This window comes from Piliocolobus tephrosceles, chromosome 1 (assembly GCF_002776525.5).
Source record: "Piliocolobus tephrosceles isolate RC106 chromosome 1, ASM277652v3, whole genome shotgun sequence".
NCBI classification, from domain to species: Eukaryota; Metazoa; Chordata; class Mammalia; order Primates; family Cercopithecidae; genus Piliocolobus; species Piliocolobus tephrosceles.
The window spans coordinates 173,828,664-173,854,994 of NC_045434.1; the positions used below are offsets into that span (position 1 = coordinate 173,828,664).

General features: G+C 38.2%; 1 protein-coding gene and 1 pseudogene across 7 annotated transcripts in view; one reads left to right on the top strand and one right to left on the bottom strand.

Annotated features, from left to right (window-relative positions):
• The window catches only part of SPATA6 (spermatogenesis associated 6), a 186,516-nt gene that overhangs the window by 17,634 nt on the left and 142,551 nt on the right, over positions 1-26,331 (top strand). For all 7 annotated transcript variants that reach the window (XM_023187716.1, XM_023187715.1, XM_023187718.1 and 4 more), the window contains exons 2-3: positions 359-496; positions 1,911-1,959. In XM_023187716.1, coding sequence (XP_023043484.1) covers positions 359-496; positions 1,911-1,959 — 187 coding nt within the window. The remainder of the gene's footprint in view (positions 1-358; positions 497-1,910; positions 1,960-26,331) is intronic.
• Positions 8,739-8,850, bottom strand: LOC111523268 (annotated as a pseudogene).

The following is a 26,331-nucleotide window of genomic DNA, read 5'->3' on the forward strand; positions in this document are numbered from 1 at the left end:
TAAATGATACTGAATAACTTTATGTCAGCATTCAGCATAAAGTGGGAGCCTCAGGCTGACTGTTTAAAACTATTAGTGTCTGTCCCAAGAGCTAGTACATAAACTTCAAATGTGGCACAAGTAACCAAATGGAAAATCGTAGTTTTCTCAGAGGGATGGAAGTTATAAAAGCATTTCATTTAACTCTGTAAACACTAGTCTCTCTCTGTCCCTCTCTCTCTCTCTCTTTATTTGTGAGTATTTTTTATTAGGTTAGCAGACTAATGTTTTTATGTAATATTTGATAATAAGTTATTTTAGTAGGATAGTTCAGGGAATTTATAAAGCAGTTACATCCATTTTATCTAATTTCTTTCAGGTAACTTGCCCAGGAGTCGTGCTTAAAGACAAAGAGGACATCTATCTTAGCATCTGTGTGTTTGGCCAATACAAAAAGACACAATGTGTCCCAGCCACTTTTCCACTGGTCTTCAATGCCAGAATGGTGTTTGAAAAGGTGAGTTCAAATATCAGATCAAGTATTAACAAACAAAAAAATCAAAGTGGTTCCAATTTTTGAATAAAAGCCCATAACAGAAATTATTACTGGTGACTGTGTGCTTTGGTTTAATTCAAAAGGACATTTGTAACTTAAGTCTGGAAGCTTGAAAATTTGCATTAAATATGCATTGAATCACTTGCCTTTTTTTCTTTGATTAGCTTATTCCTAAAATTGATTTAGTGGACTTTATGTAACATAGAATCTTGATTTCTAAATAATGATTTTCATAAAAGGAAAGCAAAGTCATTAATAGATACGAATATATCAGCTGGGCGCGGTGGCTCATGCCTGTAATCCCAGCACTTTGGGAGGCCGAGGCAGGTGGATCTCCTGAGGTCAGGAATTTGAGACCAGTCTGGTCAAAATGGGGAAACCCTGTCTCTACTAAAAATACGAAAAATAGCCGTGTGTGGTGGTGCATGCCTATAATCCCAGTTACTCAGGAGCCTGAGGCAGGAAAATTGCTTGAACCTGGGAGGCGGAGGTTGCAGTGAGAGGAGATCGCACCATTTGCACTCCAGCCTGGGTGACAGAGTGAGACTCCATCTAAAAAACAAAGTATATATAGTATTTTACTTATGACTGTTTCTTGGTACTTCCTTCTGTAAGTCTTTTTTTTCCCCTAAAACTGCTGCTTTTGGTTAATTATTACCAATTGTGTTTCTTACTTTTTAATTTCCTTCTTTCTCATCTTCTTTCCTTTCTTCTCACCTTCCTTTCTTCCCTTATTCCTTCTTTTTCTCCAGAACCTACTCTATTCTGTGGACTTTTCTAGGCACTGAGAACTTATGGTAAACAAGGCAAAATCCTCCCCTCTGGGAGCTTTCATTGTAATGGGGGAAACAGACAATAACCAAATAAATATGTGAATAATTTTAGATAGTGATAAGTGCATGAAGAGGGCAATGGGCAGATACGGGGATTTGGGGGATTGTCTGTTGTAAAAGGTGGTCAGAGAAGGCAATAGCATTTAAGCTGAGCCTGAATTATGAGATTATATCACTTTTATTTGAAGATCTAGGAGAAGAGCATTCTAAGTAGAGGAATAACAAATATAAAGACTTGTTGAGAATAATCTGATGCATTGGAGGAACAGCAAGAAGACCTAGTATGATATCTACCATACTAGATACCTAGTATGGTAACAGGAGAAAGAATACTAGCAGAGGAAGTTGGAGACGGAGGCAGCGCAAGCTATAAAGTTTATTTGTAGAATATTTTGTAGTGATGGGAAGCAGAGAGGAACTGACAGTTCTCAATGTCAGAAGTTACTGTGATTGTGAAAGGAATGATATTTTGGGAATGAGGGGAGAAAAAAATATTCATACATACCTTCTTTCCTGCCTCTCCATATACCTTTTCACTGTAGGTGTTCCCGGAAGCAGTAGATCCTGGAGATGTGGTTACACAGCTTGAATGTAAGTTTTTTTAACTTTTTAATTCCTGATTCTAAGACATTTTAGGATTTATTATCTTTATGATCTTTAATCTTGGGTTAAATAAAAGTTTAAAAGGGGTTAGTAGAACTTAAAAAATTTTGAGCTGAGACTTTTTAATACTTTTTAGAATTTCAGAATATTTCTGGAAATAATAAAAGTTGTATATGCTGCAGAGAGGCTGAGAATTATTTTTTGTGTGTGTGTTTGGTTTATGGAAAACAGAGACTTATTTAAACTTTTTATTGATTAAGACGATATGGGGTGTTTGTGATATAATAATGGAGATTCATGTTAGGTGAGATTTTGCCCTGCAAACAGAAGTATGTCTTCAATTTCAGTGTATTTCAAGTCAAGAGAGTGAATAAGATCAAAGTAATGATAGCTTAAAATATATGCTTTTGAACTTTACATTGTATTCATTACGTTAATAAATTATTTGAAAAATACATTTTTCCAAGGCTCTGCGTAACAAGTAAATTCTTCAAAGTACTCAGAATCAACTATAAAAAGATACAGCTATTTGTGAGAGCAGCAGTGCAAGAGTGTACACTTTTTAAGCTCTGGGTGTTAAATGAAAAGCTCTGTTAATTTATCTTTGTAATTAGAAAGGGCTCTGGGATCACCAGATTGATGTAATGTAAAACTGTGGCTCAAAAGGCCAGTAAAATTGAGCATAATCATTATTAACTTTCCTTTCCATTTGGCCTCCCCTGCTGGTCCCATTGTGACTCTAGCAATGTGGAAACATGTAGCCTGGAACATGCAAGAATCTGGGTATATAGGGAGGAAAAATCTGGCCCATTGTCTATCTCATGGAGCTTATAGTTTAGTGACTCTTCTCCAAATAACTCTTTATGGCCAATGTCAATCTCTTATTTATTTTGTATAGCTGTTCTAGCCCTTGGTATTATATTTTCCACTGCAGCAGACTAGCTAGGTGGCAGTTTGGTGCCAATGGATATATGAATTTTAATATTTACTGAACATCTTGTTCAGTATCTGGGAAATTGTGTATCTTAAAAAAAAGTGAAGATAAACATTTCTCTCATTTTGAAATTCTTCTGTTAAAAAATAATGCCTTTTTTGTCCCATTTGATTTGAAATTTTGAGGTTATAAGAAGTGTACTTAGTGGTTATTATTTTTTGGAAATTTTCTTTCTTTGATTTCCCTGATTTTTTTTTTCCTTGGGCTCTCTTCCCAACCACTAGTATTCTACTTTTTCATATCCTTTCTAAATTCTTCTTTCTCTGCCCTATCTTCAAATACTAATATTCCACTGGGTTTCTTCTCTGATCTCTTTTTATACTTTGTTTATGGCGTCTCCTTATATAATACTCTCCAAAGACTTGGCTTCATGTATTAGCTATCCTCTGATTACTTCCATGTTAGTCTTTATCCCTGACCTCTCTAATGTGCTTTGGGCTCTTTTGTCTTTTACTCCTCCCTTACTATACCGTTTTACAATCTTTTTTGGTTCCTTAATTTTTAAAAAAATGGATGAGTTTGTAATACCAACACTAAAAGTGGAGAGAATAGAATGTGATGAAGTCCTGTGTATCTGTCAACCAGCTTCAATAATTTTTGGCATTTCGGTAATCTTATTACATGTTCACTCTGCCACCTGAAGAGCATTGCTGGAAAATTTAAAAGCAAATCCTATGCATTATGTCATTTCACCATAAATACTTTGGTATGGCCTCTAACAGATAAAGGCTTTAAAAAATATAGAACCGCCATGCTGGTATCACACCTAACAAAATCAGTAATTTCTTAATAAAATCAAACAGTCATAATTCACATTTCCCTAGTTATCCCCAAAGTGTCTTTTTGCAATTGATTTGTTAAAATCAGGTGTGGTTCACACACCATATATGTCAATTTCTCTCTTTTTTCCTGTAGTAGTGTCCTACACTTTTTTTGTTTTTAATACTATGGATTTGTTAGAAAAACTAGGTCATTTAGAATGTCATACAGTTCGGGTTTGGCTGATTGCTTCCTTAAAATGTTGCTTAGATTGTTTATTGTTTTATAAACTGATAATTAGACATAGAGGTTTGATTAGATTCTGGCTTATTTTGTTACTTTGGCAAGAAATCTTCATAGTTGGTGCTGTGTACTTAATGGCATTATGTCAAGTTGCATAAAATATCTGATTGTTTTACATTTAGTCATGCTAAGAATGATAATTTGGCTCCAGACAGCATCAGCCTGATTCCTCCATTATAAGGCGCCTCATCAGCTTTTCATGTAATAGCTGTAGTATCCCTTGAGATCTATTTTTTCCTTATGGGTTGCACATTACTATTTTTCTAATATTGTCATTCTTTTGTATTTATTAGCTAGAATTGTTCTGTAAGAGGAATTTTCCTAATCAGCAATATTGTTACTTTGAAATATAGTTCCTAGAGGAAAGGCAGGGCAAATCCTTCATTCCCTGCTTCCCTTACTTTATTTAACAGCTTTAGTGAGGTATAATTTATATGTCATAAAATTCACCCATTGTAACTATAGTTAAAATGATTTCTAGAAGATTTATACAGTTCTGTATCATCATTTTCCAATTTAGAATGTCTCTACCACCCCAAAAAGTTCCTGATGCCTATTTGCAGTCAGTCCCTATGCCTACCTCCCAGTCCCCAGAAACCAATGTATTTTCTGTCTCTCTATATTTGCCTTTTCTAAAAATTTCATCTGAAGACTTATATAATATGTAGTCTTTTTTCTCTGGTTTCTTTTCATTTAGAGTAATGTTTATCAGAATCATTCATGTTGTTCCACATCCAAGTAGTTCATTCCTTTTTATTGCTGAATAGTATTCTGTTGTATGGAATGTTTCCCTTTCACATTGACTATTTGATAGACATTTGGACAGTTTTCAGTTTTGGGCAATTATGAATCATGTTGGTATGAATATGTGCATATGTGCTGGGTTGTATGCTAAGTATATGTTTAGAATTTTAGGAAACTGTCAACCTGTTTTCCAAATTGCTGTACCATTCTACATTCCCGCCAACAATGTATGAATGTTTCAATTTCTCAACATCATCCTCAAGATTTGATATTGTCAGTCTTTTGGATGGTGTGTAACAGTAGCTTATTGTATTTTTCATTTGCAATTTAATAGTAACTAATGATTTTGAACATATTTACATGAGCTTATTAGCTATTCATTTTTTCTTGTAAAGTTCTTTTTTTTTTTTTTTTTTTTTTTGAGACGGAGTCTCGCTGTGTCGCCCAGGCTGGAGTGCAGTGGCCAGATCTCAGCTCACTGCAAGCTCCGCCTCCCGGGTTTACGCCATTCTCCTGCCTCAGCCTCCCGAGTAGCTGGGACTACAGGCGCCCGCCACCTCGCCCGGCTAGTTTTTTGTATTTTTTAGTAGAGACGGGGTTTCACCGTGTTAGCCAGGATGGTCTCGATCTCCTGACCTCGTGATCCGCCCGTCTCGGCCTCCCAAAGTGCTGGGATTACAGGCTTGAGTAAAGTTCTTATTCAAATCTTTTGCCCAGTTTTTCAATGGGTTGTCTTTGTATTGAGTTGTAAGTTTTTTTTTTAAAAATTCTAAATATAAATCTTTTATCAGATATATGATTTGTAAATACTTTTCCCAGTCTGCGATTTGTCTTTTTATTCTCTCAATGTGTCTTTTGAAAACTGTAAGTTATTAAGTCTAATTTATCAATTTTTAAAATGGTTTTGCTGTCATGTCTATGAAATATTTGCCTAATCCAAGTTCACAAACATTTTCTCCTGTCTTTTCTTCTAGACATTTTATATTTTTATCTCTTGCCTTTAGGCCCGTCATATAGTTTGAGTTACATTTTATGTATGGTGTGAGGTAAGGGTGTAGCTTTTTGTTTGTTTTTGATGGATGGCTATCCAGTTGTCTCAGCATCATTTGTTGATACGACTGTCCTTTTCTTCATTTAATCATCTTTGCACCTTTGTTGAAAACCAATTGACTGTAAATGTGGGGGTTTACTTCTAGACTGTCTAGCCTGTTCCACTCATCTGTATGTCTATCCTTATGTCAGTACCACTGTCTTTAACTTTATGGTAAGTTTTGAAGTTATATTGCGTAAGTTCTTCAACTTTGTTTTGACTATTTCTGGGTCCTCTGCATATCATATAAATTTGAGTCAACTTGTCAGTTTCAACATGAAAGCTGGCTTGGAACTACATAAGAAGAAAGTTGAATAGGAGCAGTGTTGATAGAAATAGTGTTGAATTTAGAGATAAATTTAGGGGAGAACTGCTTTCTTAAACCTATTAAATTTCTGATCTATGAACCTGGTATGTCTTTTCTTTTTTTTTTTTTTTTTTTTTTTAGATCTTTAATTTCTCTCAACAATGTTTTAGAGTTTTTAGTATATAGTATGCATTTCTTTTGTTGGATTTATTTCCAAGTATTTTATTATTTTTGATGCTATTATGAATAGAAGTGTTTCATTAATTTTATTTTTAAATTCTTGTTTGCTGTATTTTAGAAATAAAATAGATTTTATATATCTTGAACTCTGCACCTGCTAAACATTTTTTAGTTCAGGTAGGTTTTTTATTGTTGTTGTTGTGGATTAATTTTTATATTCAGAATTACATGATCTGAGAATAATGGCAGTTTTACTTTTTTCTTTCCAATCTGTGTACCTTTACTTTCATTTCTCCTCTTCTTCCTCTTCCTCTCCCTCTTCTTCTTTGTCTTCCTCCTCCCTCTCTTGTTCCCTCTCTTCCTCCTCCTGCTCTTCTTCTTCCTCCACTGGCTTGGGCCTTCAATACAGTGTTGACTAGAAGTGGTAAACATAGACATTCTTGCCTTGTTTCTGATGTTAGGGGAAAAATACTCAGTCTTCCATAAACTGTGAGGTTGGCTGTGGTTTTTCTTGTAAGAGAGATATCCTTTATCAGAAGATCCTCTATGATTTATATAAGATGAAGAGATCTAATCTGGGCTGTTTGAGAGGTTTTATCATGAGTGGGTACTGGATTTTGTCAAGTACATTCTTCCATGTCAAGGTAATCATGTGTTTTTTCCCTTCATTCTGTTAATGTGGTTTATTACATTAATTGATTTTCCAGTGTTAAACAGATATGTCATTTTTGGGATAAATTGTACTTGGTCATAGTATATAGTCCTTTTATATTTTCCCAGAATCGATTTTATTTTCCCAGAATCAGAATATTAGCAAACTAATAAAATATAAATTCTTGTATATTTTCCCAGAATCAGAAATTAGTTTGCTAATATTTTGTTAATGATTTTTTTGTGTCTCTTTATGAGGACTATTGGTCTGTAGTTTTATAATTTCATTTTCTTGCTTTGTTATCCAGGTAATACTGGCCTCATATGATAGATTGAGAAATGTTCCCTCTTTCTCTGTTACCTGGAAGAGTTCGTTTAGAATTGGAATTATTTTATCTTCAAATGTTTGTTTCAGTTTATCAGCAAAGCCATTTGGGCCTGGGCTTTTCTTTGTGGGAAGGTTTTAAATTACTGTATCAAATTCCTGTTATGTATTTCTTTTTGAGTTAGCTCTGATATTTGTGTCTTCCTAGGTATTTGTCTTTCATCTAAGATGTCTACCTTATTTGCATAAGGTTGTTCATCTTTTCCCCTTAGGATCCTTCTAATTTCTGCAAGATTAGTAGCAATGTTCTCTTTTTCATTCTTGATTTTGGCAATTTGTGTTTTCTGTCTTTTTTCTTGGATGGTTAGCCTAAAAGTTTATCAGTTTGATATTTTTGAAGAAACAATTTCTTTGTTTCAATGATTTTTGTCTATTCTCTTTTTCTGTTCTATTTCATTGATTTTCATTTTGATCTTTGTATTTCTGCCTTCTACGGGTTGAGTGTCCCTTATTCAAAATGCCTGGGACCAGAAGTGTTTGGTCCCTGTAGAAGGATTTTGGATTATTCACATATATTCATAATGTGATATCTTGTGGATGAGACCTAAATGTAAACATGAAATTTATTTATGTTTCATATGTACCTTGTACAAATAGTGTGAGGGTAATTTTATACAATATTTTAAATAATTTGTGCATGAAACAAATTTTGTGTATATTGAGCCATCAGAAAGCAAACGTGTCACTATCTCAGCCACCTGTGTGGACAGTCTGTGATTATTTGACATCACCATCATTTCTGACTCTGAATTTATATGGAGTGAGGCATTGGAGGGAACTTGCCATTGGCATGTTCAGCCTACACACATGCCATTTTATTACCTTTTGTAGGTGTGCATGTGTGGTGGAATATGGGTGTGCTCAGAAAAGATTACTGCTGATGGGGATGGAGAACGTCTTTTTTTCCCGTGGGGACCGTGAATATACTTGTTTGTTGTGTGCCTGCGTTTTGACTGTGACCCATCATGTGATGATACGTGTGGAATTTTCCACTTGTGGCATAATGTCAGCATTCAAAAAGTTTTGGATTTTGGGACATTTCAGATTTCATGTTTTTGGATTAGGGATATTCAACCTGTACCTACTTTGCCTATGATTTACTCATCCTTTTTTAGCTTATCCTTTTTTTTTTTTTTTGAGACAGGATCTTGCTCTGTCACTCAGGCTGGAGTACAGTAGCATGAACATGGCTGACTGCAGCCTCTACATCCTAGGTTCAAGTGATTTTTCCACCTTAGCCTCCTAAGTAGCTGGGACCACAGGCATATGCCACCATGCCCAGCTAATTTTTTTATTTTTTGTAGAGATAGGGTTTTGCCATTTTGCTCAGGCTGGCAGCTTCTTGAGGTGGAAGCATAGATGATTGATTACAGATATTTTTTTCCTTTCTAATATGAGCTTTTTATTAGCAATAATCATGCCTTGGATAAATCTCATTGGCTACGATACTACCAATGTGCAAAGCTTAATACAAGCTTTTAAAAGTGTAAATTTCCATCTTCAGATGCGATGTCAACTCACTGCACGCTCTGTCTCTCAGGTTCAAGTGATTCTCCTACCTCGGCCTCCTGAGTAGCTGGAACTATAGATGCGTGACACCATGTTTGGCTAATCTTTGTATTTTCGGTACACGTGGGGTTTTGCCGTGTTGCCCAGTCTTGTCTGGAACTCCTAACCTCAGGTGATCCACCTGCCTTGGCCTCCCAAAGTGCTGGGATTACAGGCATGAGCCACCGTGCCTAGCCACGTATAACTTTTGACTCCCCTGAAAACTTAACTAATAATAACCTACTCTTGACTAGAAGCGTTACCAATAACATAAGCAGTCAATTAACACATATTTTGTTTGTTATGTATATTATATACTATATTCTTATAATAAAGTAAGCTAGAGAAAAGCAAATGTTAAGAAAACCATGAAAAAAGAAAATATATTTACTATTCTTTAAGTAGAAGTTCATCATAAAAGTCTTTATCATCATCTTCATGTTGAGCAGGCTGAGGAGGAAGAGAAAGAGAAGAGATTGGTCTTGCTGTCTCAATGGTAGCAGAGGCAGAAGAAAATTCGTGTATAAATGGACCTATGCAGTTCAAACATGTGGTTCAAGGTCAACTGTATTTGATTGTCATTGATTGAGTTATTCTGTATCAATCTATTTCTGTCATTTAAGTTGGTAATGTTCAAGTCTTGTGCATTCTGATTGTATTCTTTTGGGAGGGTTGGTTGTTTTACTGATTACTAAGAGAAAGGTATTTAAATGTCTAATTATAATTATTGAATTATATCTTCTTTCATTTATGTCAGGTTTTGCTTCATATAATCCACTGGTTATCAGTTTATTACACCTAACCAAATTCAATCTTCTTTCCTGTTCTGTGGAAATTGACTTAAACCCTTAAATTTTTTTTTTCTCTACCTGATACTGAAGCTTTGTATATTAGAGGACCCTGAAGAAATACTGCAGGGGAACAGATTTTGCTTCCAGGTACCAATGTATTCACTTGACTTTTTTCCAGCACCAGGCTTCTGAAGGCCATGTAGCTTCTCAAGTGGCCAGGTATTGCAATGCAGGGTGGTCTGCAGTGTTTTCCCCCAGTTGGCCTCTCTTTGGATGGTTCTACAGTGAAGCTTCTGGTGAAATACCTCCCTGTAAATAGCCTCCCTGGTATCCTAGAGGGAGAATTTCTGGCATGTTCCACAGGGCAGATTTTCAGTATATACCACTGGCACAGCACTAGAGTGACTTCTCTTTCAGTGAGCCCAGACTGTACCCTTTCCAACAAAGTCTGATCTCGACACTGGGGAAGAGGGCTTATGTAGTTTTTTTGTTGGTACTCTGAGCCCTAGGGGTAATGGCTGCTTCTCTACCTGCTATTCCTATATTATTTTAAATTCTTTTTACATCTTCCTAGACAGTCTCTTACTCCTTGAATACCCTGTTATAGTTAACTGTTCCTTATATTAAACTTTTCCTATGTGGCTTCTCTCTCCTAATTGGACCTAGTGTGATGTATTTATTTTGAGGCTCTGTCTTAATTGCTTATACATTTATAATTGTTATATTTTCTTGAATCTTAATCTCATTTATGGCAGCAAAATTTATAGCAGCAAAATTACAATGGTCTCAGGCCTCATATCTTCCCCACCATATCCTTAAGAATAAGTAAGAGGTCTGTGTTCCATACTTTTCATCAAGCTTTGAGGTCTATTCTAATCAGAGTAGAAAGAGGGATGTAGTATGCTGTTGGCGTAGCCTATATACACATGTTCTGCCTTTCGTTCAGGTGGTACATGTGTTAGCTTTTTAAAAACTACATAGATCTGTAATGGAAGGGGAAAGGAGAGGAATAGATGCCCCGGCAGCACCTCATAGATGTTCCTACAGTGTGTCTCCATAGTACTGAGCCTTTAAACACAGAATGATAGCAGAAATGACAGAAATAACCCATTTAAATAAAATGTAAAGTCAAGCCCAAATAACTTAATCAGTTTGGCTGTATGTCGGTGGAAGCATAGAGAAGAATTTAAGTAAGGAACATTATTGAACCAATGTGGAATCTTCTGGAATTTCTCACCTACCTATTCTAGTACTGGAATTGAGTCATATATTCATTTCCTATTGTCTAAAATACAAAACTAGTATGTGCTTATCTGTCTGCCTAAAATCAAAAATTTATTAATTAAAAATGTGTTATTAAAAAACAAATTGAACATGCTCCAGATTCTCAAGGGGACCCTAGCACCCCTTTAACTGGATAGTCTATAAATGGTCAGATCCTTGAGTAACCTCAGATCAAATGATTCTGACAGTTCTTGTGTGTCTGGAGTTGGTTCGTTCCGGTGCGTTCTTGGTTTCGCTGACTTCAAGAATGAAGCTGCAGACCTCTGTGGTGAATGTTACAGCTCTTAAAGGTGTCACAGACCCAAAGAGTGAGCAGCAGTAAGATTTATTGTGAAGAGCCAAAGAATAAAGCTTCCACAGCGTGGAAGGGGACCTGAGCAGGTCACTGCTGCTGGCTGGGGTGGCCAGCTTTTATTTCCTTATTTGTCCCTGCCCACATCCTTCTCTGATTGGTCCGTTTTACAGAGTGCTGATTGGTGCGTTTATAAACCTTTAGCTAGACACACAGTGCTGATTAGTGCATTTAGAATCCTGTAGCTAGACCCAGAGCACTGATTGGTTCATTTTTACAGAGTGCTGATTGGTGCATTCACAATCCTTCAGCTAGACCCAGAGTGCTGATTGGTGCATTTACAGTCCTTCAGCTGGACCCAGAGCCTGATTGGTGTGTTTTTACAGAGTGCTGATTGATACATTCACAATCCTTCAACTAGACACAGAGTGCTGATTGTTGCATTTTTACACAGTGCTGATTGAGGCATTTACAGTCTTTTAAAGCTAGACACAGAGCACTGATTGGTGCATTTTTACAGAGTGCTGATTGGTGCATTCACAATCCTTTAGCTAGACAGAGTGCTGATTGGTACGTTTTTACAGAATGCTGATTGGTGCATTTATAATCCTTTAGCTAGACACAGAGCACTTATTGGTGCGTTTTTACAGAGTGCTGATGGTTGCATTTACAATCCTTTAGCTAGACACAGAAGTTCTTGAAGTCCGCACTCCACCCAGGAAGTCCAGCTGGCTTCACCTCTCAATCACCCCTCTAAACAGGCTCCCAACTGCTATTGGGAATTGGGCGATGACCACTCTAGCTACTTCCTGCTGGATGGGGCAAAAAGGGGCCCTGCAGTTGTAGTGTCCTCCAGAGGGGAACTCTTTAGGCCACTCAAAGGGCCAGTGGGTCGGTCTAGGGGTCCTCGGTAGAAGTTGTTAGTTGAGCTCATTTGGGGTTCCATTTGTAAGACCATTTGTAGCTTGATGGCGTCAATCCTAGAGGAAACAAATTTGACAAGGAGGTTAAAAATACAGGGCCCGAAGGTGAGTAATAGCAAGATGGCTGTCATGGGACCTAGAAAGGGGAGAAGTCATGTCGCCCAACTCCAGAGGTTGTTATAAGAGTTTGAAAGGCGTTGTTTGATTTCAGAAGCCTTTTCCTGTTAATGCTGGGTGGCATCTCATACTATCCCTGACTGGTTAATGTAAAAGCAACACTCTTCCCCTAAGAAGGTACAAAGTCCTCCTTTCTCAGCAGTGAGGAAGTCTAGGCCTCAGTGGTTTTGGAGAGTCACTGCTGCCAAAGAGTCTATTTGGGATTGTAGTTACTATCCTTACTGGATAGATTTTGTTATTTCTTGCAAACTCTCTGAGAAATTCTTTGAGAGTGTGTGGTAGGAGGATAATGAAGTAGATAAACCTGCTTCTCTGGTTCCTGTAGCAGTGGCCATTTCTAACCATGTAAGTAGGGGTATTAGTTGCATGGCCCTGTGCTGACAGACTTGAACTTTGAGGGACACTGATAGGGTCTGATTATTATAAGACTGGAAGTTAGGATAATACGTGTTACACTGTTAACTTTTACCAAATTTTACTTTTGTTGAAAACCTTGTAAGTTTGGGATTTTAATTTTTCTTTGCTATTAATAAAACCTTGTTCAGTCCATATTAACTTAGAACTGGTATAGATGACTGCTTCCTGTTTCTGTAAGTACTTTAAGGTTTGGCTGAGTGCAAACAAGTCACAAGTTGGAGCAGACCAATTATTAGGCAGTTTTCTTAACTCTGCTTCCTTATCACTTACTGAATACCCATTGTGTCTTTTTTCCTTAATCGCCTGGGAGGAACCATCTTATCTCCTGTCCTGAAGGGTGTTCCTTCTGGGTCTGGTCAGACCTTTGTATGGTAATTAGTTAAGATTTAGATTCCATGTTAGGAAACCTCCTGGATTAAGGATTTTTGATAGGAAGCCTATGGGTTGTCAGTGGCCTCAGTGCTTTCAGGCCACGCCTTAGTTTACACTGATAACAAGTGGTATTGGAGTGTTACAGGGTTGCAGAGAAGACCTTCAATTATCAATTATAGGTTTTAAATATACTCTGGCTTTTAAAGGAATAGGGTACACTGTTTTTTCTTTACTACTTCCATTCTCTCTTTGACTTCTTTGTCTTTTTCTTTCTTTCTGACTCCCTCTTTGTCTGTCTCTTCCTTTCTCTCTTTGACTTTCTGTCTCTCTCTTTCTCTCTCTCTGACTCCCTCTTTGTCTCTGTCTCTTCCTCTCTCTCTCTCTTTGACTTTCTGTCTCTTTCCTTTCTGCTGGTCTTTCCCTGCCTCTGCCAGCCGCTTATGCTGCTGTTCCTCTCTCCTTCCCCTTTTTGATGACTTCGGCAGTGTAAGACTGCCACCTCCTTGGGTTTTTGCACTGTGTGCCATAATTCCATGATTTCCTTGTGGTATTTAATGGGGGTTCCCCGAGTGGTTAGGAACTGCCTTTCTTTACATATTGCAGCATGGGCATATAGGATTAGATAAGGATACTTGCTATCTGTATACACATTTATTCTTTTTCCCTTTCCCAGTTCTAAAGCTCAGGTAAGTGCCACTAGTTCTGTTAACTGGGCACTGGTCCCTAAGGGAAGAGGCTTACTTTCAAGTACTGTTACACCACTATGGCATAACCTGCCCTTTATATCCCATTCTCCACAAATGAACTTCTGTCGGTATATAGGTTAAGGTCATGATTAGCTATGGGGACTTCTAAGAGATCCTCTCAGGTGGCATAAGTCTGGACTATAATTTGTCGGCAGTCATGCTCAATTAGTTCCCTATCCTCTGGGAGAAAAGTCGCAGGGTTGAGGGCCACACACGTGCATATTTGAAACACTGGTCTCTCAAGGAGTAGTGCCTGATATCTAAGCAGACAGTTGTCTGATAGCCATAAACTTCCTTTGGCACCTAGTATGCCATTTACATCAAGAATAGTCCAGATAGTAAGATCCTTTCCTTGTATTATTTTGATAGCCTCTGACCCTAAGATGGCCACTGCTGCAGTTACCCATAAACAGTGAGGCCAGTCTTTTGCTACGGTATCAGTTTCCTTACTTAGGTATGCCACTGGTTGTGGGGTTGTTCCATGAGTCTGATTAAGGCCTCAAGAGCTATTCCTGCTCTCTCTGTGACGTATAGAGAAGTTTTGTCCTGTGGGAAGACTTAAGGCTGGAGCTTGAGTTTGTTCCTTCCAGTGTGCAGACTTCAGGGTTGATTCCTTCCTCAAGCAGGGGACAACAAATGGGTAACTTGTTCCCCATATTTGTGTAGCTAATAGCTCCAGCTTTGGCTAATATGTCCCTCCCTAATAAGGGTATGGGACTTTCAGGCATAACAAGAAAGGTGTGTGAAAAGAGCAAAGTCTTCCAGTTACAACTGAGGAGGTAGGAGAAATATCTGGTTATAGGCTGTCTCAGGATTGTAACGGGCATTGAGGACAGCTGTCTGGGATGGTAACGGGCATTGAGGACAGCTGTCTGGGATGGGAGATTAACACTGAGAAAGCTGTGCCAGTGTCCAGCAGGAAGTCAATTTCCTGGTTCTCAATGGTTAAACATACCCGGGGCTCAGTGAAGGTGATGACATGAGTTGGCGCTTGCCCGCCTCGAGCACCCTTAGTCCTGTTGTTGGATCATCTGGTTGGGGGCTTCTGGCACAGAGAACCTTTGTCCTCAGGGTCAGTGCGCCTTCCAGTAATTGCCTCAACGTAGTGGACATGGGCAAGGGGGCAGCTTCTTTCTTGTTGGACAGTCTTTTTTAAGGTGTCCTCGCAAACCGCACTGGTAACAAGCCCTACCAGGTGACTGGCCTGCTCCATTTTCTGTCCTCTCTGAACTGCCAAGGTTTGTTTGTCTGAGGGCCATGACTAAGGCTGTGGCCTTTCTCTGATCTCGCTTTTCCTTTTTGGCCTATTCCTCTTGGTCCCTATTAGGGAACATTGAGGTTGCCAGGTTTAATAACGCCTCCAGATTTTTTTCAGAGCCCAGGGCTTGCTTTTGGAGCTTTTTCCTGATATTTGTGACTGATTGGGTAACAAGCTTATCTTTTAGGATCAGTTGATCCTTAAGTGAGTCGGGTGACAGGGGAGTATATTTTCTTAAGGCCTCCCTTAGCCACTCGAGGAAGGCAGAAGGATTTTCTTCCTTTCCCTGAGTTACGGTGGACATCATTCAATAATTCATGGGCTTTTCCCTAATTCTCCTTAGTCCTTCTAGAAGACAGGTCAACAGATGTTTGTGACTCCAGTCCCCATGATCTGAGTCGAGGTCCCAGTGGGGATTCATACTGGGGATGGCTTGTTGACTGTTAGGGAATTTGTCCCTTTCTTCTGCTGTCATTCTGTCATCTACTTAACTAAGATACCAGGTATCTCCAAACTCTTGGGCTGCAGCTAAAGCCGCATTCTTTTTGTTAAAGGCCTGGGTTTGCTCTAACCATAGCATGACATCTCTCCAAGTGAGATAGGTTTGCCCTAGGCCCTGCAGGACATCTGTATACCTATCAGGATCATCTGAAAACTTCCCCAGGTCTACCTTGATCTGCTTTAAATCAGAGATGGAGAAAGGGACAAGTACCCGTATTGGGCCAAATTCCCCTCCTCCTACAGCTTGAAGGGGATGTAACCGATAGCCAGGGGGTTTTTGTGGTCCCTTGGAGATTTCTTTGCTTGTTTCCTTCTGGGCAGGGGAGATTAGAGGAGGCTTATTATTAATAGGAAGGGGAGCTATAGGGAGGCTAGGACATGGGGGTAAGCTGAGAGGTCCTCTTGTGGGATGTAAATTGCAAGCTTTGCGTAGTTGTGGATTCTCCTTCAATGAAAAGAAAGCTTGGACTTAAGGTATTTCACTCCATTTGCCTTCCCTCTTACAGAAAAGGTTAAGCTGCAGTATAGTATTGTAATTTATACTTCCCTCAGGTGGCCATTTTTTCCCCATCAGAGAGAGAATACTGGGGCAAGGCCATAGTGCAAAAAAAAATAAGCTGCTGCTTTTTCAGGGTTTGCAGGTCAAATTGGTCCCAATGGCTTAAGATGCATTTCAAGGGTGAGCCTGTTGATGCCTGAGTGTTTACCATCTGAAAGAAAAAGCCGCCCGTGGTTTTGGTTTGTTTGTTTTCTCCCTCTTGCCCAAGAACCCACAACAGTCCCTGGACCCTGCTGATCGGAATAGTTGCACTGACCAATGCAGCAGCAGAAACCCTTCTTGCCCAAGAACCTGCAGTGGTCCCTGGACTCTGCTGATTGGAATAGTTGCACTCACTGATGCAGTGGCAGAAACCACTCTTGCCCAAGAACCCGCAATGGTCCCTGGACCCTGCTGATCAGAATAGTTGCACTCACCAATGCAGCAGCAGAAACTCCTCTTGCCCAAGAACCTGCAACGGTCTCTGGAACCTGCTGATTGGAATAGCTGCACTCAGTGACACCGCAGCAGAAACATTAGTTTTCCTCCTAGCCCACAAGGAGGACCGAGGAAGGTCGGATTTAGTGGCCCTTACCGACGCATTCTTGAAAACCTGCACCCTTGCCTGTCCTCCTAGACCGTAAAGAGGACCGAGAAAAATTGGATTTAGTGGCCCTTACCGATGCATTCTCAAAAACCTGTTAGAGTCCTAAGCATTCTCCTGTTAGTATTGGGACCTTTACCCTGTCCTATAAAGATGTAATGCCCCAAAAATGAAGTGGAAGGCCATACCCTGAGGGAGGGAAGGGATCTCCAGGGTTGGAAGAATGATGCCTTTTGTCCTCACTTCTCATCATATGAATAGGAAGTATATAATTTCTGTGGCTCCTCATATCCTAGCTTCAGGAATAGCTTTTGTTAGGCCTGCTAGTCTGAGGAGGGATCCTAAAATTCCAGATAGTCCCCGTCACCCACTGGGGCTTTGGGCAAAAATTGTCTTTCTGATTGGTGAGCTCGGGTGCCTAAAGAAGGTAACAGAGTCCTGAAGTTTATCCTATAAATCATTCTTATAGGAGAAACTAGAAAAGCACCAGAGACAGGGAGTGGTTTTTAGAAGCAGGACTAGCCTTGGAGAAGAGAAGCAAGAGAAAGTTTGTCTGATAGGCATTATGACCCAGGAGGCAAGGGTTAGGATAGATAAGATAGGTGGGCAAGTCTTGCTTGGGTGGTGTGACTTTGAGAGTTCCTCTCATAGCTACAGGGTTAACCAACTTTTTGTCAGGACCCTGGAGCTGAATGTCTCCTCTCTGTCGACCCTCGGCTCAGCCCGGAAGTACAGGAAAAGCGGAAACTGGTTCCAGGCAAACCAATGATCCCAACTCCGAAGAGTCGGGGGTTGTTAGAGAGCTCTTTCCCAGAAAGCCTGACAACCGTGTCTTTAGTCCGGCGGCTGCACTACTTGCTTGTAACTGGCCAACAGGTGCCCGGTATTTAGCCCCCAAATTCTAAGGAAAAATAGGACAGAATAGCAAGCGAAAGGGGTCCGATGGTACTCACTACTTGGCGAAGGTCCCTTCATGGTCACCAAGATGTGTCCGGAGTTGATTCCTTCTGGTGGGTTCTTGGTCTCGCTGACTTTAAGAATGAAGCCACGGACCTTTGTGGTGAGTGTTACAGCTCTTAAAGGTGGCACAGACCCAAAGAGTGAGCAGCAGCAAGATTTATTGTGAAGAGCAAAAGAACAAAGCTGCCACAGCATGGAAGGGGACCTGAGCAGGTTGCTGCTGCTGGCTGGGGTGGCCAACTTTTATTTCCTTATTTGTCCCCACCCACATCCTTCTGATTGGTCCATTTTACAGAGTGCTGATTGGCCCATTTTATGGAGTGCTGATTGGTGTGTTTACAATCCTTTAGCAAGACACAGAGCACTGACTGGTGCATTTTTACAGACTGCTGATTGGTGCATTTTTATAGAGTGCTGATTGGTGCATTTTTACAGAGTGCTGATTGGTGCATTTAGAATCCTGTAGCTAGACCCAGAGTGCTGATTGGTGCATTTTTATGGAGTGCTATTTGGTGCATTTACAATCCTTTAGCTAGATACAGTGCGCTGATTGGTGTGATTTTAGAGTGCTGATTGGTGCATTCACAGTCCTTTAGCTAGACAGAGTGTTGATTGGTGTGTCTTAACAGAGTGCTGATGGGTGCATTTACAATCCTTTAACCAGACACAGAGCACTGATTGGTGCATTTTTACAGAGTGCTGATTGGTGCATTTACTGTCCTTTAGACACAAAAGTTTTCCAAGTCCCCACTTGACCCAGGAAGTCCAGCTGGCTTCACCTCTCAGTTGGACATACTAATTACTTAAAATGTTCCTTATTTATTATTATTGGTGATGTATTATTAGTGTCAGTACTATTAGTATTATTATAGAACTTTCCAATTCTATTTCATACCCTGTATGCCCCTCTAAGGAATCTCCAGGGACCCAGAACCAACTCAGACTCTAGGGAGATATATATTGATTGTATGTATTATAATTTAATAAATTAGTTATGTAGTTATATTACATAAATTAATACAATTATATTAAATGCCAATGATATTAAAAGCCATAATAGGGCAATTTTACATTCATAGAGAAGGTTTTCTCTTCAGGGAAATGGTTTTAATTCTGGAATCTACCAGAACAAAATAAGTTATGCCTAATGTATACCCTGGGAACCACTTTTAGGCAAGAAAGAGAATGAAAAAGGTTTCTATTTCATAGATTTTTCTGTTGAAACTGGATTTTCATCTTCTTTCACTGAAGGTTTGCAGATTTTCATCTACAGACACACACACACACACACACACACACACGTAAGTGCACACAGATGTTCTCTCACTATATTGCCACAAATGTACTGCCTGAAAAGCTCTTCCTCCAAATGTGTATATGGCTTACTCTCTCACTTATTTCCAGTCACTCTCACTTATTTCCAGTCACTCTTCAGATTTATCATAATCAGAGAGGCTTTCTCTTACCAACATATATAGAACAGCACCCCTCTTTGGTCGATGTCTCAATTCTGTTCTATTGTCTTTAGATCTGTATCTTGTACACCAGTATGTTTTGAGAGTAAAGGGGTAGGCTAATAATATTTTTGCCAAAGCGAAAGGTGTAAAAAGTACCACTCAGGGCAAAAGTAATGAATGGTTCTCCTGTTTTTCTTTCTAGCACTGACATATTTGACATATTTTTTATTTTTGAATTTTTTATCTCACTAGAATAACAGTTTTATAAGTGTAGAGGTTTTTCCTGTTTTTCTTTCTTTCTTTCTTTCTTTCACAGCTGTATCTTAGTGCACAGTACCTGGCACCTACTAGGTGTTTGATATCCAGAGAGTTAAGCAAAATATCATAAATGCGTCATATAACTGCCTCTCATTACCATTTTTATGACTGTTGGAACTGTCCTATTTAGAGACACCTGTTTGTGGTGTTACAATCTTGTGATTAGGAAATGTAAATTGTATTTGAAAATTTATAATAGAATAGCTGTTTCAGTATCCTTTTTCCACCCTTTGGATAAAGAGAAGATATGATCTTTATTTATATTGCAGTGTGTTACTAGGTGTTTCTGTTTATTTCTCTTGCCTACAGGGAGCTAAAGTAGCAGTTTTATTAGAGCTCCTCCTTCTCAGCTTATAGGAATTAGTTCTTACCTGATATCTGGACCATCAGGTAAAGCGTTTTTTGAAACCCTTTTAAAATGCTTTCAGGTGAAGGTATGAGGCTAAGAATAAATTCCTCAAAGTCTGTGCATGAGAATATTTCTGACTCAGTCCTCAGGAGAGCTTGTAGGACTAAGGATTTATATAACAAATATATTCAAACCAATTTATCTTTATAGTTTGGGCAGGTAAATAGGTATTTAGAAGAAACTATTATAGCAGCTGTTTGTGCTAGTACATCGGTTTAACAGTAGTCTGCCATGTAAGGTATTTCCTATAGACTTTTGATGTACTCTTTTGCCATAATATTTCTGGGGTATCATAGTACATTAAATTCGTAACTCACAGTAAAAGTACATGTGAAAATGAGAAGTTTTACAGAAGAAGGAGGAAAATTATTTTTAGCTATAAGATAATAGACAGTTACAAAATAAGATTAATTATATTGTATGTTCCAGTAGATGTAGTTTACATTAACTTAATATTTGTGTTCCAGCAGCATTAGTTCTCCATAAAGCTTTTCTTTATGTAATTTAGTCTTTCTCCTTGAAGTAATTTTTATTACAGTAAAATATACATAATGAAATTTCCTATCTTAATCATTTTAAGTATACAGTTTAGTGGTATTAAATACATTTATAATGTTGTGAGCCCATAATGCACCATGCAGCTCCATAACTCTTTTCATCTTGTAAACTGAAACTATACCCATTAAACAATAATTCCCATTTTCCCCTCCCTGCAGTCTCTGGCAACCACCATTCTGTTTTCTATCTCTATGATTTTGAGTACTCTGAGTATCTCATCTCAGATAAGCACAATCATGTTGTATCTATGTTTTGTTTTTTTTTTAAACTGGCTTATTTTATGTAACATAATGTTTTCTAGGTTCATCCATGTTGTAACATGTGTCAGAATTTCCTTCCTTTTTAAGGATGAATGATAATCCATTGTATGCATACATCACATTTAGCCTGTCACTTCATGTGTTGATGGACACTTTGGTTGCTTCCATGTTTAAGTTATTGTGACTAATGCTGCTATGAACATGAGAGTACAAATATCTGTTTGCGATCCTACTTTCCATGCTTTGAGTATATATTCAGACGTGGAATTGCTGGATCATATGGTAATTCTACCTTTAATTTTTTTCAGAAATTGCCATACTATTTTCCATTGTAGCTGTATCATTTTACATTTTCATCAACTGCACAAGGATTCCAATTTCTCCACATCCTCACCAACACTTGTTTTCTGTTGTTTTGATAGCCCTTTCAATGAGTGTGAGATGGTATCTCATTTTAGTTGTAATTTGCATTTTCTTAATTATTACTGATCTTGAACATCTTGTGCTTATTAGCCATTTATGTATCCTCTTTGGAGAAATGTCCACTTAAATATTTTACCCATTTTTTAATTCTTTTTTGTTGTTGTTGTTGTTTTAGGAATTTTCTGTATATTCTAGATTGTAATTTTTTTTTATCAGATATATTATTTGCAAATGTTTTCTCCCATTGTGTGGATTGCCTTTCTATGCATTGATACTGCCTTTTTATGCACAAAATTTTAAAGTTTTCATGGAGTCCTATTTGTGTATTTTTTTAAATTGCTTTTGCCTTGGTTGTGTTATCCAAGAAATCATTGCTAAATCCAATGTCCTGAAGCCTTTGTTCTATATATTTTTAGGAATTTTATGCTTTTCTAGGTCCTTAAGTTATAAAGTTAGTTTGTTGATTTGAGGTCTTTTTTATTACTTATTTATTTATTTATTTATTTTTGAGATAAGGTCTGGCTCTGTTGCCCAGGCTGGAGTGCAGTGGTATGTTCTCAACTCACTGCAGCCTCTGCCTCCTAGGCTCAAGCCATTCTCCTACCTCAGGCTCCCAAGTAGCTGGGACTACAGGCATGTACCACCATGCCCAGCTAATTTTTGTAGTTTTTGTAAAGACAGGGTTTCACTATGTTGCCCAGGCTGTCACGAGCTCTTGAACTCAAGCAGTCCACCCACCTTGGCCTCCCAAAGTGCTGGGATAACATGCATGAGTCGCTATACCCTGCCCTTTCTTATTTTTTAATGTAAGCATTGATAGCTATAGATTTCTCTCTTAGGACTGCTTTCCCTGTGTCCCATAAGTTTTGGTATTGTATTTTCATTTTTATTTATCTCTAATAAATACATTTTTATTTATTTTCTAATTTCCCTTATGATTTCTTCTTAATCCATTGATTATTTAAGAGTGTGTTGTTTTATTTCCATAAATTCGTGGATTTTCCAAGTTTACTTCTGTTGTTGAGTTCTATCCTTATCCCATTGTGGTTAGAGAATATACTTTGTATATCTATAGTCCTAAATCTATTAAAATTTAATTTGTGGTCTACCATATGGTCTATCCTAGAAAATGCCCCATATATACTTGAGAAAAATATGTATGTTGTTGTGGTTGGGTAGGGTGTTTGGTAAATGTATGTCTGTTAGAGCTATTTGGTTTATTTATTTATTTATTTTAGGTCCTCTGTTTTCTTTCTTAACTTGTGTGTGGTTGTTTTATCCATTATTTAGAGTGGTTATTGAGGTGTCTTACTATTATCGTAGAACTGTTTGTTTCTCTCTTCAATTCTGTCAGTTTTTGTTTCATATATTTTTATGATCTGTTTATAGATGTATAAATGTTTACAATTCTTAAATCTTTTTGCCATATTGAGCCTTTTATTAATATGTAATTTAATCTTTTTGCCACATTGAACCTTTTATTAATATGTAATACTCTGGCCGGGCACGGTGGCTCAAGCCTGTAATTCCAGCACTTTGGGAGGCCGAGGCGGGCAGATCATGAGGTCAGGAGATCGAGACCATCCTGGCTAACCCGGTGAAACCCTGTGTCTACTAAAAAATACAAAAAAACTAGCCGGGCGAGGTGGCGGGCGCCTGTAGTCCCAGCTACTCGGGAGGCTGAGGCAGGAGAATGGCATAAACCCGGGAGGCGGAGCTTGCAGTGAGCTGAGATTCGGCCACTGCACTCCAGCCCAGGTGACAGAGCGAGACTCCGTCTCAAAAAAAAAAAAAAAAAAAAAAATTTGTCATGCTCTTTTTTGCTTGTAATCTTTTTTTATTTTAAGTCTGTTTTGTCTGATATTAATATAACCAACCCTGCTCTCTGTTAGTTACTTTTTGCATGGAATATCTTTTCCCATCCTTTCACTTTTAAAATATGTGCATCTTTATTTATTTATTTATTTTTTGAGACGGAGTCTTGCTCTGTCGCCCAGGCTGGAGTGGAGTGCAGTGGCCGGATCTCAGCTCACTGCAAGCTCCGCCTCCCGGGTTCACGCCATTCACCTGCCTCGGCCTCCCCAGTAGCTGGGACTACAGGCGCCCGCCACCTCGCCCAGCTAGTTTTTTGTATTTTTTTAGTAGAGACGGGGTTTCACCGTGTTAGCCAGGATGGTCTCGATCTCCTGACCTCGTGATCCGCCCATCTCGGCCTCCCAAAGTGCTGGGATTACAGGCTTGAGCCACCGCGCCCGGCCAACAAGATATGTGCATCTTTAGACCTAAAGTGAGTCCCTTGTAAAGCATATCCCTAGCTCATATGCTTTTATCCATTTTACCATTCTTTATCTTTTGCTGAGATGCTTTAATTTATTTACATTTAACGTAATTACTGATAGAGACTTATTTCACTTTGCTATTTGTTTTCTATATGCCTTACAACTTTTTTGTCACTTACTTCCTGCATTATTGTCTCCTTTTGTGTTTAGTTGCTATTTTTGCTAATGAATTGTTTAAGTTTCTCTCTCATTTCCTTTTGTGTGTATTCTGTGTTTTCATTGTGATTACCATGAGGATTACATTTAACACACCAATGTTGTAACACTGATTACATGTTTATACTTTGTGTGCTCCAAAACATAAACTAATAATTGAAAAAATATACTAGTATTTGAAAATATGTTGCAAACCAAAATGTGGAGTTATAACCCATTGTTGTAATAATACTAGCTTTTCTAACTTCCCTCTTATTTACCTTTATTGAGATCTTTATTTCGTTGTATGACTTTGTGTTACTGTCTAGTGTCCTTTCATTTCACCCGTTAGGACTCTCTTAAACATTTCTTGCAGGACAGGTCTAGTGGTAATAAACTTCGTCAGTTTTTATTTATCCAGGGACATCATAGCTTCTCCTTCAGTTTTGAAGGAGAGTTTTGCTTGATAGAGAATTCTTGTTAGTTTTCTCTTTAAATAGTTTGTGTATACGAGCCCACTGCCTTCTGACCTCCAGTTTCTGATAAGGTATCTGCTAATAATCTTTTTGAAGACCTTTTATAAGTGATGTGTTGCTTGTCTTTTGTGCTGTTTTCAAGATTTTCAACTTTGTCTTTTAGAAATTTATAATGTGTTTTATTGTGGTACTTTTTATATTCATCTTTCCTGGAGTTTGTTGAGCTTCTTGAATGTTTATTTCATTCATCAAATTTGAGAAGTTTTCAGCCATTGTTTCTTTAAATATATTCTTTGCTTCTTTCTCTCTCCTCCTTCATGGACTTTCCAAGTGTGTCCATTGGTACTCTGGATGGTGTCCTACACATTCCTTAGGCTGCTCACTTTTCTTCAATTATTTTTATTTCTGTTACTCAGACTCAATAATTTGTATTGTCCTATCTCCAGGTTCACTGATTCATTCTTCTCCCTGGGGAAATCCTACTTTGAGTCCATCTAGTAAATTTTTCGTTTTAGTTATTGTATGTTTCAGCTGCAACATTTTCCCTTGGTTCCTTTTAAATATTTTTATTGATATTTCCATTTTGTTCATACATTGTTTCTCTGACCTTCTCTTCATCTTTCTTTTCTTTTTGAGCATCTCTATGACAGTGGTTTTAAAGTCTTCATCTAGTTTATCTGCCATAAGGTCTTTTCCACATGTAGTTTCTGCTGATTTATTTTCTTCCTTTGACTGCAGCATATTTCTTGTTTCTTTTATCCCTTATGATTATTTTTTGTTGGAAACTAGGCACTTGATTCTAATAATGTGGTAACTCTGGAGTCCAGATTTTTTCTCTTCTCTAATTTTTCCTGTTTCCCTAGTTTTTTGTTATTGTTTTTGATTTTTTCATTGTTGTGTGCTGTCTTTGTGTTGAAGGTCAGCCTAAAGTATAAATGTAATATCTCCTTAAGTATTTTCTGAGCCTTCCCCTGAGCATGTATAGTCCCTTTATAATTTTCTCTGTATATGCAGTTGTTTTTCAATGTCCTATTATTTAAGGCTCCCAAAAAGGGAAAAAAATAAATAAAAGGGAGAAGAAAAATGCTGATGCTGGTCCTTGGGAGGGGCTTGCAACAATGGGGTGAGCTGCAACAACATGGCCATAAGGCTCTTTATCTGCATCTCTGTTATTGGGGAGCAGAGTATAAATCTCCAATATTTGGAGGACAGGATCTTTTTTTTTTGCCCATCCTGGCAAACCTGTGTGCAGGATGCTCCTAAAAAAGGTACGTATCTGCCTGCAGTGGGTTGGGGTTTGAGGGTTGGGTAGCTGTTACTGTATTAACAGCTGAAATTGACCGAAATTGATCACAGTTTATAGTTGAAGCCTTCTCCTGGAAGTTGCAAACCTCTGATAGACTCTAGTCTTCCAAAATAGTTATAGCAAATAGATCTATTAAATGGATCACACACACACATATGTATAATAACTGTATCTATATAGGTGACCCTGAACAAAGTGAATGTGAACTATTTGGATCCATTTTCTTCTGTTTCTACCGCTCCTGAGACAGCAAGACCAACCCCTACTTCTTCCTCCTTTACCTCAGCCTGCTCAGTGTGAAGACAAGGATGAAGAATTTCTTGATGAATATGTTCGTGTTTATACATATTTCCACTTAATAAATAGTAAACACATTTTCTCTCCATTATGATTTTCTTACTGTTTTTCTCTAGTTTATTATAATAATATAGTATATGCATAATGCAGAAAACATGCTAATTGACTGTGTTTTTATGTTATTTTTCACTTTACTTATGTACATATCTAAAATTTGATTTCTTTCTTTTTGTTATACTTCAAGTTCTAGGGTACATGTACACAACGTGCAGGTTTGTTAAATATGGATACGTGTGCCATGTTGGTGTGCTGCACCCATTAACTCATCATTTACATTAGATATATCTCCTAATGCTATCCCTCCCCTGTGCCACCACCCCACAATAGGCCCCGGTGTGTGATGTTCCCCTTCCTGTGTCCAAGTGTTCTCATTGTTTAATTCCCACCTATGAATGAGAACATGCGGTGTTTGGTTTTCTGTTCTTGCGATAGTTTGCTGAGACTGATGGTTTCCAGCTGCATCCATGTCCCTACAAAGGACATGAACTCATCCTTTTT